We start from the raw sequence: 17,750 nt of genomic DNA, 5'->3' as shown, positions 1-17,750 counted from the left end.
GGATCAAAAGAATTAATATCTAGTATGCATATTGCTATATTTTCTATCTTTTTCTTCATTTTTTTTAGCTGAAACATCACAAGAAGCTTTTGGGTTATATTATTTTGAATTATGGCTAAAGTAATTCAGGATATGAGTCTGTTAACCGTGTAAGTTCTTCTGGCTAGAAATACCAGAGGGCATTCTGCTTGGGATGTTCTCTAGGTCTTCTACATTGGTTTGTGGTTTAATCAAAAACAGGTCGGGTCTAGATATCTGTGAATGATAATATACATCATAGATGTTAGTTTCAGTGTTTTTTAAATTCCTTGGTTAAAATGGTTTGTTTCATAATTTTTATTGGAGTTACTTTCTGCAGGAGTTTTTTTAAATTAAATTTTATTTTATTTTTAAAACTGCAATGACATCACACCATGATTGCTGGCTTCACTTTTGTAGTTTGCAATAGTGAATTATTTATTTTCATGTGTATCTTACCAAAGAAAATCCATCTGCATATAGTATCAATACTATGGATGGGCTAAGGACAGATAATCCAGAGAGGAAACCCAGCTCTAGAGACCAAACATGGAACTTTTTTTCCAATTCACTTCAGGCCTCCAATAAGTAGGTGTGTGGTCTCACACTGGGAGAGATATATATCTCTCACTTAACTGAATAATAAGCAACATGTAACGAGAGAGAAAGACATTTGGATATGTTGCCAATACATATAGTGCCCAGACTGCTTGCCAAAGTATGGCCTTTACAGTGCTCTTTACATACCACTGCTCAGATTTCCTCTTCAGGCATGATCTGGAATAACAGATCATGCCTGAAGAATGACAGCAGCAGATGGATATGTACTAGATGACTGAGAAACCTTCTGATATACTATGTTAGGTCTGGTATGGTCTACTATCTTGTAGACCACCTGCAGAATTATTTTACTGTTGCATCTTTGTAATGAAGAAAGATTTAGTTCTTCAATGGTATCACTGACACTGCATCAAAAAGAGGGAGAGGAAAGAATATAAATCAGAACTCCCTTCTTTAGAGATTAAACATGGCACTGACTGCTTCAGACCTCCAATAAGCAGGATGGTAGTGTTTCCCCTAGCTGAAGGTGGTCATCTACCACCTAGTGCAGTGGTTCTTAACCGGTGTTCCGCCGACGAAAGATATCACATGACACAGTTTAAAAAATATTTTGAAAAGACATTTCCGATAAGGCACAACTTGCATCATATAAGGTAGCTGAATTAATTGCTGTAAAATTAAAATCACATACTATATCAGAGTCTCTTATTTTACCAGCATGTTGTGAAATAGTACACATTATGTTTGGCAATGAAACAAAAAGGAAATTACGAAAATTCCTCATTCAGACAATATAATAAAAAATAAAATTAAAGATATGTCAGATGATATTGAGAAAACAGTTACCAATAAACTTTCCAAAGAACATTTTGCTTTACAAATAGGATTCGTTCGTTTCATTAATGAAAATGAAATAGTTTATTAATTTCATTAATGAAAATGAATTAATTTCTATGCTACAAAAAACTTACCGAATACACAACAGAACAAGATATTTTGACTGTATTACGTCATATTTAGAAAATTTTAAAATTTCATGGGAGCTGTGTATAGGAATTTGTACGGACGGTGCTCCATCAATGGTAGACTCTATTAAAGGAGATTTGTTACCCTTGCAAAGAAAATAAATCCAAATATTATATCTATGCACTATTTTTTGCACAGAGAATCCCTAGTTTCAAAAACATTATCGGCAATATTAAAACCTGTTGCTAGACCAAGTTATAAATATGATAAATTACCTATAAAAGCATGCCGCTTTAAAAAAAACTTTGTATAGCTATAGAAGCCAAGAACGAATCTTTGTTTTTGCATACTGAAATAAGACAGTTATCCAGGAGGAAAGTGCTATTCTGAATTTTAGAACTTAAGAATGAATTATTGGCCTTTTTTTCAAAATGAAGGTACAGATGCTTTTGTAAAATGTCTTCAAAATGATATTTAGTGTGCTGAAATGGCATTTAGCCGATATTTTTAATTACTTAAATAGCATTAATACAAGTATCCAAGAGGAAAATGAAAATATTTTGACATCCACTGACAAATTGTCAGCTTTTCAGAAAAAAGTCTCTCTTTGGAAAAACCGCACATCAGAAAAAAATACAGCAGATATGTTTCCTTCTCTGCATAATAAAAATGTCAAGGAATTATTTCGGTTATAACAGAACATTTAACAATATTGGAAGAAAAGATTTCAAGTTACTTTCCTTCCTTAAATACACACAATTATGACTAGATACGAAATACATTTGGCACAGTTAATACATCGAGTTGCGAATTTTTGTCAACAGATCGTACTCTAAAAATGAAATTCTCTGAAATAGTTCTTGAGGAATTTTGGATTTTTGTTCAAGTTGAATGAATATCCAGCTCTCTCCACAAGGGCACTGAAAATTTTGTTACAGTTTTCATCATATTTGTGTGAGCTCGGTTTCTCAATATTAACCAATATAAAAACTAAAAAGCGTGAAAGACTTACTAATATAGAAGAGATGAGGGTAGCTATATCACATATTAGACTTGTATTACTAAAATCTGCAGCTCCTTTTGTAGAAACAGGCCACACCATAAAACAGCAGATTTGACAACTGAAAGGGTGCATATTCTATTTCATCCTTCTATTAGTGGCCTATAATATAGTGTAAATAGTTGATTAACTAGTTTTTCTGATAGTAAAGCCTATACATAATGAGTCTGATTTCTTTCCTCATTTTATTTGAGGTTTTTTATTTTTATTTGTTTCAACTAATTCAACATAAGTTATCTACATAACTTTCAATTCGTATTACATTAAATTTTGTTTCATTTCATTCTCATATTTAATATCCACAATCAGAGCCAGCTAGTCTTGTATTGCAAATAGAGCAACTGCCTAGTTACTGGTAATGCAGCAAAACATCAATTTTTAAGAGTCTATTTAAATATTTTTCTAGTTTCAACTCTCCTCAGTAATGGAATTGTAGAAACCTCAACTGTTTAAATGAGTTATCCCCCTCTCTCCAATCTCTTCCCAGCAAAGTCCATAACCTTTCTAATGCAAGTGCTTTACGAATGCTATTATTCCATTGCCAATAATATGATTTCTTAGATAAGCTCCTACAAAGTTTAGCTATTATTGTACCCCTCCTTCCTAGTTTAAAATGGAGAGCATGATAAACAGATATAAAAGTTCATTTTTTTCTACACTTATGTTTTAAAGAAACAAAATATTACCAGAATTTCAACTCTCCTAGTTGTAGGGTACCATCACATTTCCATCAGCTGATAATGCTGCCTATAGCTGATGCTAGGTGACACACTTTTTTGCACTTGAACATATTTGTGACCAGATAGACCACCAATATGGCTCCTCATTATAAACACCTTTCTTAACATGTTCAGGTCAGGACAGTAGTAGCTTGCTCACTCACTGCAAACCTAACTATCTGGTGAAGAGAGCAAAATTACCGGCAATTCTGTTCCTGTGTGTCTTCGAACATGGCACTTTTCATAATGGTTTCTTCGATTATAACTAATCCTGCATTGAGCAGAGGTGGATTAAAAAACAATAATTAAAGAAAATGATATATTTGATCATTAGTTACTATACTTGATTTACTAAAAGAGGTAAAGAACAGCAAGAATAGGCAGGAAGAAGTAAAATGTAAAATGGATTATGAATAATTTACATATGTGATATTATATGTGAGCTTGTGTTATAAGTATCTGGGAGTGGAGTGAAGAATATGTGATCCTATAAACTCTAGACTTTTATATTTGTATTTATGATGGACATAATTTAAAAAAACAACAACAAAAAACTTGTGAATAGATGGAAAGGGATTTGATTGCAAAATATATATCACTAACAGACACTATACTGTAGATGCAAGAAAAAAACAAGTTGTTTTATTGTATCACTGAATAAAGTACAGACATTAGCAATCTGTGTAACATATTTGTCAACAAATATTGCAATTAGAGATAACTTTGATAAAAACGACACTACCTAATAAAACACATTATTATTATTATTATTGTTTCGGGCAACTCCAAGGAGTCGACAGACTCATCGAGGGAGGCCCTAACATCATGTCAAGAACAACTATTCGACATTCACACAGTATCTATCATACCTTGCCTCCAACTCATTCATGGTCGTAGCACCCACAACAGACTCTGGAAGCTTATTCCACTCATTCACTACTCTCCAAGTAAAAAACCTAGCTCTAACACCCTTGTCAACCACGCTCTTGCATGGCTTCCATTCATGGCCCCTAGTCCTCCCACCACCAGTCATATTTTCAAAAATATCTTCTGGATCAATCTTATAGAAACCCTTCAGTAATTTGAATGTCTCAATCATATCACCCCTCCTTCGCCTATCGACCAATTTCTGCAACCCACAAATCTTCAACCTATTCTCATAAGGTTCATTCTACAGACCTGCTATCATCTTGGTCACTCGTCTCTGGATCCTCTCCACTTCCTCCCCATCACGAAGAAACCCTGGTGCCCATAACTGGGCACAGTAGTCCAGATGGGGTATTATCAAGGCTCGATACAGAGGAACAACAACTTGTTTGTCTCTGCATGTTCTGCATCTCACCAAATCACTTGGCTTCTGAAAAGTACTTTTCAGAAGCCAAGTGATTTGGTGAGATGTTTTAGTCACTTTTGCAATGTGCCCCCTAAACTTCAATTCCCTATCCACCAACACTCCCAAATCCCTGGCCTCATCAATCTCCTGGACAATGGGATATACTGCTGCTATTCTTTTCACCCCAAAGTGCATAACCTTACACTTTGGCACATTAAATTGACATCCATTTTTCCTAGCCCAGTCCTCCAAACTATCCAAATCATCCTGTAAAATTTTGACATCCTGTGCACTCATAATTGCTCTACCCAACTTTGCATCATCAGCAAACAAGTGAACACTTCCTCTCGAATCCTTTCCTATATCATTGATGAACAAATTGAAAAGTAGTGGTCCAAGAACAGAGCCCTGTGGCACTCCACTAGTCACAAGCCGTCTTTTAGACTCCACTCCTGAATAAACCGCTCTCTCTCTGGTATCTCTCCTTCAACCACCTTCCTATCCATCTCACCAACCCTATATCTATCCCCATCTGCTCCAGTTTACTGATTAGGGTTCTATGTGGTATCCTATCAAAAGCCTTGGCAAGGTCCAATAGTATTACTGTAAACCCATTACCCCTATCCAGTTCAGCCGTCACTGTGTTATAAAACGTGAGCAAGTTACTGAGGCATGATCTACTCTTCACAAAACCATGCTGCCCCCCCCCCCCCCCCCCCCATACAATATCCCATTTTCATCTATCCAATCCTGTATTCTTTTCTTGACTAATTTCTCTAAGACCTTGACAATGATTCCTGATATGCTAATCGGTCGGTAATTTACAACAGCAGTCTTGGAACCACCTTTATGCAGTGGAACTATTTTCCCCTCTTTCCACCCCCTCGGGACTAACCCAGACCCGAGACTCAAATTAAACAAAATGGTTAAGGGTACTGACAATTCTTTAGCTGCTTCTCATACAACACGAGCTGGCATACCATCCAATCCCACAGATGTATTGACTTTGAGGTTATGCAATAGACTACCCACCTCCACTTCATTCACCACAATTCCCGTATAATCTACTGGTACATTCATTTCTGCAATGTCACCACCTGGATGATATATTCTTGCAAAGTGCTCACTCAGTAACTCAACTATATCAACTGATTCAGTTACCTCCCTACCATCGGCATTCTTTAAAATCATTCTGCCATGTACATTTTTCCTTTTACTTGCTACATATCTAAAAAACTGTTTAGTTTTTTAGATATGTAGATTCTCTTTAGCCTGCATGGCCAATGTTCTTTCGTAATCCTTTTTTGCTTTTCTTACTTGCTACTTGCTACATATCTAAAAAACTGTTTAGTTTTTTAGATATGTAGATTCTCTTTAGCCTGCATGGCCAATGTTCTTTCGTAATCCTTTTTTGCTTTTCTTACCACACTCGTTACCCTTCTGGCCTGCACTTTATACCGTTCGTGTGCCTGCCGGTCACCCTTCTCCTTAAATTCCCTCCATAGTTGTTTCTTTTTTTGCAACTCAAGCTTAATGGTGTTATTCATCCATTTGACCCCTAGTTGATTTATTATTCGGACTCTAGGTATACAGTCAGCCATTGCTTCATGCAAACACTTCTTAACTACCTCCCATGCACTATCGACTTCTAGTCCTTGCAGTTGTACATGCCATGGCACTGAACCAATCAAACTCCTAAGCCTGTCATACTTTCCAGCCCGATAATCCCACATGTACCCTGTCTTAATTGAAAATTCTACACCTTTAGTCACCTCCCAAGTCAAGATCCTATGATCACTCTCACTGATTGGTGGCAATGTGGTCATATTTGTTACAGCCAAATCCTCAGATGTAATTACTAGGTCAAGCACTCTCTGACCCCTAGTATTTTCCATTACATGCTGTCGCAGATAGTTATCTCTTAATAACCGCATAAAATCCAATTCCTTCCTCCCATGTGTCCTCTCCTCACTCCAATCAATGCGACCATAGTTGAAATCTCCCATAATAATCACCCTCCTTCCACTCATTTCTTCTATTTGCTTGTGCATACTATCACCACCATCTTTTCCATCACCTGGTCTATAGCAGCACCCAATTGTATATTTAGTTCTGCTAGCCACAATCTCACACCAAATGGCGTCAAATGTGCTCTTTTCTCTATTCTGCAATTCAACCTCTATTCTCCTTGGCTGCAGCTCATCAGCTATCATCAACAATACTCCTCCCCCCATTTTATTCACCCTGTCATTCCTGAACACACTATACCCATCACATTCAATCCCACTAGCTATATCATCTACAGTCAGCCATGTTTCACTAATAACCTGTGGTCTGGAAGTGCCAACCATGGCCAAAAACTCTTCCTTCTTGTTCCTAATACTCCTAGCATTAGTGTACATGAATTTAAGACCCCCATTAGCCCCAACCCTACCTTGATGCCTTATATTAACTATCCCACTCTGATTTGTTGTCCTTATTTGCTCGGGCATATTATATTCATTCTTACATTCAACTGCCTCCCTAAGGACTGTATATCTCCTCCCCCCCCCTCAATAAATCTAGTTTCCCTGAATTTGCACATCCACCACATTCAGCAACACTTTCTCATGTCTTCTTACACCGTAACCATTCAATGCAAGCCATCCATCTTATATAGATCCTTTCGCCCATCAAACTCACTCCACACGTCCACAAATTCCACAACACTCGTTATACATAACCCACGCATAAAGTCATTCGCAATTATGGCCCTCCTTTTAAATATTTCACTGTCATACCGTGGCAAAAGACTAATCATTCTAACTCTCTCACTCTTTTCTTTTGCTACCTCAAACAATTCATTCACGTCTTCTATCATTTCCATTTTGTCTCCTTTCAAATCATTCGTACTTGCCACAACAATAATTTCTTTCACCCTTTCCTTTTGCTCTCTAATAGACTCAGTTACATCCTTTATGGTCGCACCAGGTTGGTACGATTTTATCAAATCCTCTACTATCACACCTCGTACTAACGAGTCTCCATACAGCACTCTATCCTGCATTTTGTTCATGTTCACACTCATACGTCTATTTTTCCTGTCATACTTTTTATTATTGGCTGGTTCATTCGGCCGATTTTTGCTCATATGCTCTAGCTGCTGTTTTGCCCTTTGTATCGCACCATTCAACAACGCGATCTCACTCATTGCATCTATCTCATCTTTTTTATTCTCAGTAAAACCATTAATACTATCATTCACACTCTCACAATTCTCTGGTACAACCTTGCCATTTCTTGTCATATCCCTATTTTCTTCATTCTGAAGTTTGACAAAAATATCACATTCACGATCCGAAATACTCTTCAATTTCTCATTCTCCCTACATTTTCTACACACATTCACTTCCACACACATTCCCTGCCACAGAAATTATGCTGCAGACAGACTCAAGCAAAACCATATGTTGTACTACCAAACACAGCATCTAACTAAAAACAATTGTCCTACATTTGTCCAAATTTTCAATTAAGTGAAATAAGTGTTTGTTCGATTACATTTGAAATTTTCAAAGTCGTTAAGACAGATCACAAATGCCAACTTCAAATAAAATTATACTGAAAGATTTGCAACAAACATGACACAAACTTTGTATCAGTGAGACTGCCCGCCAGCCCAATGCGCGAGCAGCACACAAACAAGTGGCAATAAAATTCTACTGAAACGGTTGCAACTAACACGGCATGTAAACTTTGCGCATGATGTGGAAGCAGCACACGAGCAGTAATGAGAAGTCCCATCATACAATAAACGTGCGAAACACTTCCTGACTTGAACATTTAATACATAAGTTCCTCTCCATGTGCAACCGAAAATATACAATTGACTATGAGTATACATACTTCTGTTTACATTACACAGTCAACTTTCATTATAGTGAACTTGTAGAGATCACACAAATAGTTTGTTGCAGTTGGTAGTTGACTACAGTGAATTTCCTTTAGAATAGCATTTTTCTAAAGGGTTTGGCTATGAAATTTAGCAGTTTTGTTATAATGGTGTCTGTTACAGTGAGAGACAACTGTACAGCAGTAGAGAAGATGTAAAAAATTGGAATATATATATATATATTATTAATATATACATATACATATCAGTGTATTTCATTCTAAAACAGGGCATTCCAATAATTATTTCAATACTGTGTGTGATGTGTATATACACTCAATATCGATACAGTCAACATTTATTGTGAAATCTGCTTATTAAAATACAAGTCTGAAAAACAGACTCGTATATAGGCAATATATACGATAAACAGACAATATATAGGTTCTCCTTATATTGTTTTCAGGTTAAATATAGGGAAAGCTGGCAGATAGCAGAGTTGTCAGGAAACACTTCCCATAGTTTACTCAAATCAATTTTTACAGCCTGGTGATTGAGAACCTAATGATTCTAGAAATGCATAACTAATAGAGATGGAAAAAGCACACAAACTATCAAACGTAACATTCCATGCACGAACATGCTTACCTTTCTTTGCATCAATAATTCTCTTTCTGTATCACGTCGTTTCCATTCAGCAGTTAATGCTTGTAAATGTTGCTTTTCTTTTTCTTTTAGCTGACAAAAAAAAAAGAAAAATAATAATAAAATAAAAATAAATAAACACAAATAAATTCATATTTATGAAGAAACTGGTATTTTCCCATATTTTCTCATAACAACATTAGAAATAAGTACTGATATACTTATTAGAATTTATATATATATGGAAATATGACTTCACCATTACTTCAAACTTGATATCTTTTCTGGGTCTGGCTCCCAATGATGAGACCTCAATAATGGTTGAAACCAGTCTGGGTAGTAGCCCTTCCCATAATGCATAGTTATACTTGTCCGTAAGGTATCTTAATGCCTTAGTATCCCATAATGCTTTGCACTATGGGATATTAAGGCAACTGATGTAATTGAGGCAATGGATACTAAGTCATTTGCCTCTACACACAAGTAACCCAGTCGTGAAGTTACTTCACATGCAAACTTTGTTCGCTTACACTTGGATAAAGGATGAAACCAAGAATATAATTTCTTGGCATTTTTAATTTATAATATAATCAATTGAAAAAAACCTTTCAACAACAAAAAAAATAAATAAATAAAAATAAACACACATATATATGTATATATATAGAGAGAGAGCTTCTAAAATCCAAAATCCAGATTACATACACCTCTGTAATTCAGTGAATAATGATTTTCTTCTGGTTGTAAAGATCTCAGTTTGAATTCCACCTTAAACGAGAAGACCTTTTATCATTTTTCACCACTAGAAAATTGAGTTTTTCATCCCAAAATACAGAAAAACTGATATACTTATTGGAATTTATATATATATGTACAGCAATCCCTCGATTAGTGTGCCTAATGCGTTCTTTAAAACAGGTGCATTAATCGAATATAATAACCTATGGGAAAAAGTATAATTCGTTCCTCAAATTTCTTTTTTGAACCTTCATTTTTTTATAAAAGAATCAAGGTATGTCTCAGGGCCTAGTTAAAGGAAAACTATGAAGCTGAACGACAATAAAACATATTCAGAATATAAATTTTATTATTTTACTTCTTAACAAAGAATTGAGCTAACGTAGTTTGGCAGGGATTTTGTTTCTTTTTTTCATACAACCAATGGTATGGCCTTATTGCCTCTTCTACTCTTCTGCAAATTTTACTACTTCTCTCTTCATTAGGGTCAGCCTCTAAGCATTGCTGCTTAAAAACTTTGACTATACAAAAAAAAATATTTTCAAATTGTTTCTGTGAAATCTCTTTTGGCCGACTATCAGTGGTTAAATTTTCTTCATATTCTTCAGGATCTTCCCGCTGTGCATCTAAATTTAGCAGGTCGGAATCAAATTCACCACTTTCTCCCCTTCGAGGATGTTTTCCTTGAAGAGGAGAAAGAAATGAAGGATGTACGAATTGGTCGCCAACACGCGAAATCACGTGATTTATAGATAAAATTTCCCGACTGTTATATAAGCAAAATAGTTACCACTTTAAAAACTACAACGATCATAAAAGAGAAGTTAATTTTTCGACGTGTAATAATAAACAATTCATCACAGAAGATGGACTGATTACCCTATTATCGGAATGGATTCTCCTTTTTGTGACATTCGCAGAAGTGTCGAAGGGTTTCGAATTTGTGTGCATACTATAGCAGACGACAAATTTTGGCGGTAAAAATTTGGAACATAGTATACACAGTGTACATGGAAGTAGTGTAGTATGCCATTAAAAATAACTTTGTAAAATGTTTTAAATCGGTAACTAAATTATTTCATTCTGGTAAGTGATTTTTTAAAATAGTTAGCTATAAAAATGTATAAAGTTTATTTTTCACTTGGTTAGACTATAATAAATTTAGTTTAATCCTTTATCCAAGTGTAAGCAAACAAAGTTTGCTCCTGAAAATATCTTCAGGACTGAGGTAAGGTAGTACAACACCGGGCAACTCGCAGCAAAAGTGGATCAAGATCTTAACTCCTTGTCTCAGTATCTCCCATAATGCACAGCACATCTCCTTGGAGACATGTATACTGCTATGCATTAGAGTGCCCCCTCTTAATGCATAGCAATATACATGTCTGCAAGGAGATGTGCTGTGCATTATGGGAGATACTGAGATAAGGAGTTGAGATCTTGATCCACTTTTGCTGCGAGTTGCCTGGTGTTGTACTACCTTACCTCAGTCCTGAAGATATTTTCAGGAGCAAACTTTGTTTGCTTACACTGCAATAAAGGATTAAACTAAATTTATTATAAAAACGTATAGATAGAAAATTTTTAAAATCTGTAACATTTATTTTTAAGATGTATATTGGCGCACTAATCGAATTTGGGTATTGATAAAAAAGCACATACTAATCGGAGGGTGCATTAATCGAGGGATTACTGTATATCTAAAGCTTGTAAAATGCAAAAATCCAGTTTACATATGCCTCAGTACTTCGCAAGTAAAGATTGCCCTCTTGTTGTAAAGATCTTGGTTTGAATTTCATCTTGAATGTGAAGAACCTTTATCATTTTTTACCAATAAAAAGTTGGGTGAAGGCATGCCTCCACTGTAAACCTGTGAGAATGCAGAAAGTGATGTTGCGAGAGATGAGTGCTTCACAGAGAATAATATCATATGTACTAACTGATGACCCAGGGATGAGAGCCTATCGTTGTTCTACTGGATGCTTCCTAACACCACCACTTACATGACAGAGGGTGATAAAATCAAAGGCACTTCTCTGGCAGTATGTGAACAACAAACACAGAGATATCCTCTTAACAGATGAGAAAAGTTTCAACACCGAAGAGTCATTTAACCACCAAAATGAGCACAACATGTGCCATAGCACATGCTGTGTGACCATTGGGGTGGCTGCATTCCAACATTGCGAAGTGCTATTACAGCTACACAGTTCTCACAATCTCCCCACTGCATGTTAACTCATACAACTAAAGAACTCTCTCTACTGATAAACATGCGAATGTTGGCTGCGCACAAGATTCAGAGATGTCATCATCCTGTGTCAGTGATGGTTTGGTGGTGATGGGGGGGGGGTGATGTATTAGGGAGCATCCAAGTTGCATTTCCGCAAGAAAGGAGTCAAAACATCCACCAAAGTGGATCAAGACACCGTGCTGGAACTTGTGGTATAGCCCCTGAACAACACCTTATTTAACTGTAGACAGTGGATCTTCCATCAGGACTCAGCCCCTGCACACAAGGTGAGGACCACACAACAGTGGTTGGAGGCAAACATGCCCGACACACATCACCATCTGATTGGCCTTCTGGAAGTCCCAATCTGAATTCGCTAGACTTCAAATTGTGGTTGGAACTTGAGAGAGTAGAATGCAACACCACAGCATCACCAGTCTGAAGGTGGATTTGGAGTGAGCAGTGGCAGCATTTCTGTTTGATGTTGTGCATGCTGCCATCGACATGTCGCCTCACAGACTTTGGGTGTGCATGAAGGCAAAAGTGGGATGTTTCAAATATTGAGTGCTGCTATATGCACATTATATTATACTTGTTTGTATTAGCTGGAAGATGTAAATGATTTATTAATAGATTTAAGGTTTATGTGCTGTTCCAGTTGTAACAGTATTTATGGCTAGACTAGGTACATTTAAATTTTACCAATGACAGAAGGAACTTTATTACTGTTTTCAGAGAGATAGATACTCCATCCATTTCTGAAAACTCTCAATTTCTTCCAGTAATAAAAAAAAACCCAATAGATTTATAAACTAAAGTTTCGTTAGTACCCAATTCATTTGTTTTTATTTATTATTAAACAGAATACATCCTTTTTTTTTTCCATTGTTGGAAAATGTGACTATACTTTTATTAAATTAAATTTAACAAAATAATTTAGCTTAACTTTTTTTATTCTGTTGAAATTTAAAATTCAAAAAAGTGACAGAAGAGTAGTGGAAAATGTTCAACAGAAATGCAATCTGGGATATGTATCAGTAAAAAGCCACCAAAAACCTTAAATATGGAAAGGCATATGGAGTAGATGATATTTAACAAAAAATGCTCAAATATGGAGGTAAAAAAAGTTTTAAATAGTTGCATTGCATAATTCAGAAGACTATATAATGACATAATTCATAGTACCACTAATAAGAAGAGAAATAAAACAATGTGAGGATTACAGAGGAATATCTCAACTGAGTCTTCCAAAGTAAGCTTTATGCAAGCATAAATGAGAATGGGTTAAGAAGAATTGTGGATGGGAAACTTCGAGAAGAACAAGCTACATTCAGGCCAATCAGAAGTAGTCAGCATCAGAACTTTGATACATATAGTTAAGAAATTATGGAAACATAACAAGGAAGTTTTGTAGATTTGGAAAAGATACGTGACAAGGTGCCAAAAGAAAAGCTGTTCTAAATACTGTAATTATACTGAGTAACAAATAGTCTATATCTGAGTTGTAAATAAGCAGTTAGAAATGAAAGATAAAGGAAGACTGTTAAAGGAAGAGATAAACAAAAAGGTAAAGGAAGACTGTTTGATGTCAAATCAGGGGTGACACAAGTGTGCACATTATCTCCACAGTTATTATATCATCTATATAGATGATAATGTCATCTATATAGATCACATTATGAAGGAAAGTAGACTTAGGGTTGATATCAAAACTGGAGATTTTAACCAGTTTAATCTCAGCACTTTATGTAGATGTTGTTATACTCCTAAACAGTGCTTTTTTTGTGGAAAAAAAGGTGCCGGTACTCACCATGAAGATGTTATTACAGCAACTTCCACACTTTTAACATATCCTCCGATATACTCTCGTCGTCTCACTGCACTCCACTTATGATCGTAAGCTTTTTTCTTAATGACATTAACATTAACTGTTCTTTGTGAGATTCTTCAAAATGACTGATTTTACCATTTGCCCAGTCTGCTGAAATTATCATTCCCGTGTGTTTATTGACAGCAAGATCTCTGACATCACGACACATTTTACAGCCCAACATTTTATTCTTGACATACAGCCAGTCGTTTCTCTCACAGAAGTCATTTTTTCTGCAAAAGTGCCCAACATTTGGGCCAATCATTATCAGAATCTGCTTCCTTTTGACCACGTGGATCTTCGGTCTTGGTTAGTGATACTCTTCACCAAGTGTATTTTTGGTGGTAGTTTTCTGTTTTAGAGGACACAAGTAGAATCAACAATTTCTGCTTCTTCAGCCTTCCTTTTTTTTTAACTCATTGGCATAAAGTAACTACTTATTTTACTCATGTTGAACAATGATTGCACTAATTTAACTTAGATTAATTCAAAACTCATGTGAACACTTGCCTGTTGCAGAGTGAATATAGAACTTAAACTGATATTGGAAGCAATCGGAAGTGAACACAACTTCCTGTTTCCGGTTGCATACCAATCTATGAAACAGGAAAGCAGGGATACCAATTTATGAGTAATCAAAACTGAAAATTCAATTCGTGAACACAGTGCCATCTACCGGAATATTTATAATGCATTTTGCTGTTAATAAATTGCAAATTTTTAAAAACTTAAATAAAGAGGTGCCAGTACTGCATACCATTACGTACCACCAGAAAAAAAGCCCTGCTCCTAAATAAATTCAGCACAAGTCTTCTAAATGAAATAAATGCTGTAAATTTGGTATGAAAATCAGAAATCAATGGCAGATTACATGAATTAATTACATCAACTGTATTCTAAATGGGAACCCTAAAGAACAAGTAAAACGTTTCGCATATTTAGTCATAATTTTTACTAAAGATGTCAAATAAAATGTAGCAACAGACAACAGAATTAGAAAAGCTGATAAATAGAGTCAACCAAATAAATTTTTATGCAATAAGAGAGAAACTATTCAAAACGCTAAACTAGTTGTATATAAGACAGTGTTCAAACCAATTATAACTTATGGATCCAAGAGTAGGTTAGAAATAAGACAGTTAATTAAAGACTGGAGTTCACAGATATGAGAATTTTGAGAAAAATCTGAGAAGGGAAGTGTTAGATCTTGAATGGGAGAATTTATTAAAAAAATTAATTCATTCGAGATTTAACAAGTCTAACTTGTCAACAAGGAGAAGCTTGTACTCGAGAAAAGAAAAGGGTTGTAAACAGGGCTATAATTACTTTTAATGTGGAATTATAAAAGAAATCTTGTTTGTTCAAATCTAAGTAAAGATTTCCAGTTTGTAAAATGTAACTATAAAAGAGTATTCCATGTAAAATGTAATGTTTATCAAGATGTAAACAAAAGTCCAAAGTTCGCAGGCAAACCGTTCGGGCATACGTTTGGCTTAAGGCATAAGCACTTTCGTGGAAAGTGGCACTCGTTCGTTTTCCTGGAAGATGCTACACAAGGAGACGTGGTATACCAGATCATCTCGCGAGCAAGGAGGGTGAGTGCCATGCAGAAAAACGTGGCGGTAAAGAGGGAGCCAAGAGTGCCGAATAAAAGGGGATTTGCTCCCCTTTCTCCTGGCTTTTTTTTACCTTTTGCTCCTGACCTCTTCTGGGTGTTTTACGTTGTTGGACGTGGCCTTTCTCTTGCCTCCTGATGGATTCTGGATCGCACTGAGATGTTAGATATCGGCACCTGAAGTTCCAGCACCCTGGCTAGATATCCCCTCGGAATGGAATAGCTGAACACAACTGTCGAACTGGTAGCACTGACGAGTACAAGTGGCAGCGGAATCAAAGAGATGTGTGCATCGCCAGACGTACGGTAAAGCGTAACAGGATGACCTCCATGAATAACCACGTGGACAAAGGCAAAGCTTAGATGTTCTGACCCCAATTCATAGAAGAAGGATCGAGCTGTGATCCTTCATGTCAAGACAAAATGTGAATTAAATGACGGATCTGTTAATCCTCCTAAAAGCTGATAACGTACACAATTTTGTTATTCCTTTCCCATTTAGAGTGAAGAAATGTTATGTAGTTAGTGAGCAAGGACAATATAGTATAGAACTCTCAGGCAATTATTGTTGATATCAGTGGCTTAACTCCACTGAGCAATTTGTTAGAGAAAGTTTATAGATGAATTGTAGCAAGTATTTTATGTGAAAGACTAACGTAATTTAGAAGAGAATCGAATGGATAAAATTTAAGACTTGTATATTGTGTAAATCAATGCTTAAACTTATAGAAGGAGCTAATGATTGTATCCAATTGTGTTTTAGTTGGTTTAACTTGTTTTTTCTATAGAATGGCAAGGAACTGACACTGAGTGTATAAATGTAAAATGTATAATCTTAAGATCTCAATAAATGTGCTTTGTGTTTTACACCTGACATTGGCCTGAGAATGAATTCAAATTACTACTCATAAAATCGGAACCTAAACGGGATAGAATACATGTTTTAAAAGCCACAATTGCAAACAGTATTAAACATAGTCGATATTGAGAATTTTGATACCAAGAGTATGTGTTAGATTCTTCACCTCTGTATATTATCTGAGAGAGTTTCCCTGGTTAAGAACTCCTTCTATCCTAAGATATTGGCTGGCACAGCATAACAAATAAATTTGCCAGTATTTGATTGGTAGACAATCTCAGAGATTCCAGTAATCACAAAGGATTTTGTCCCTAACAAGAGGTAAACCCTTTGTCCATATAATTAATATACGTGATTAATCTAGAAATCGGTCAGATATATCGATAGTCTTTCTATATTGTGTAATAATGTGACAGTGTTATGGATGACTTGGTGTCATTGGGGGATAAGGAGTTGGACTTGCCAAATGAGTATGGTCATTTAAATCAACATTCACCGACCTTGATCTGGTTGCTGAGGGCCAGCTGTGGGGTGAATGTGTTCATGACATTGTAATCAGTTGTTGCTATAATCCAAGGGGCATAAGGGAGAATGTAGATAGTATGTATTGGCAAATTAGCACGATGAGTGAAGGTCTAGTAATTATTATGGGGGATTTTAACTTTGGGGACATAGATTGGGAGAAGGAATGGTCTCAAGGAACAAAGGAAATGGGGTTTATACAGTTGTTAAGAGATAACTACCTGAGATAGCATGTAATGGAAGGGACAAGAGATTGTAGAGTGCTAGATCTGGTCATAACATCGGAGAACATATCAATAAGTAATTTAGTTACACTGTCTCCACTTGGGGAAAGCGATCATGTGGTCTTGACCTGGGAGATTGTAAGATGTGCTGAATATTCTGTTAAGAAGGGGTATATGTGGAATTACAAGGCTGGTGATTATGACAAGCTGAGAAGTCAGCTTTCAGCAATGCTATGGCATGAGAATTTGAAAGGGAGAGATGTTGATGATGCATGAGAGATTCTCAAAGAATATTTAAAGAAAGCTGTATCAGAGTGTATTCCCAGAGCCAGAAGGAGAAATCAAGTAGGAGTAAGATGGATGAATAATATTATTAAGCAAGAATTGCAGATAAAGAAAAGGTTGTGGAGGAAGTATAAAGAAAAAGGTGATGAGCATTCCCATGAGCAGTACAAAGTACAAGAAAAGAGAGTCACCTATATGGCAAGGAAAGCCAAAGCTAATTATGAGAGGAAG

At 35.9% G+C, this 17,750-nt stretch overlaps 1 protein-coding gene across 1 annotated transcript in view; it reads right to left on the bottom strand.

Moving 5' to 3' along the window:
- LOC150107721 (centrosomal protein of 120 kDa-like) overlaps nt 1-17,750 on the bottom strand; it is a 284,452-nt gene that overhangs the window by 42,529 nt on the left and 224,173 nt on the right. The window contains exon 13 of the mRNA XM_090392176.1: nt 9,177-9,266. Coding sequence (XP_090248302.1) covers nt 9,177-9,266 — 90 coding nt within the window. The remainder of the gene's footprint in view (nt 1-9,176; nt 9,267-17,750) is intronic.

The sequence above is a fragment of the Typopeltis vanoorti genome, chromosome 4 (assembly GCF_054136105.1).
Source record: "Typopeltis vanoorti isolate ZY-2024b chromosome 4, IOZ_Tvanoo_1.0, whole genome shotgun sequence".
In the NCBI taxonomy this organism is placed as follows: Eukaryota; Metazoa; Arthropoda; class Arachnida; order Uropygi; family Thelyphonidae; genus Typopeltis; species Typopeltis vanoorti.
This window is presented reverse-complemented; position numbering and strand designations above follow the sequence as displayed.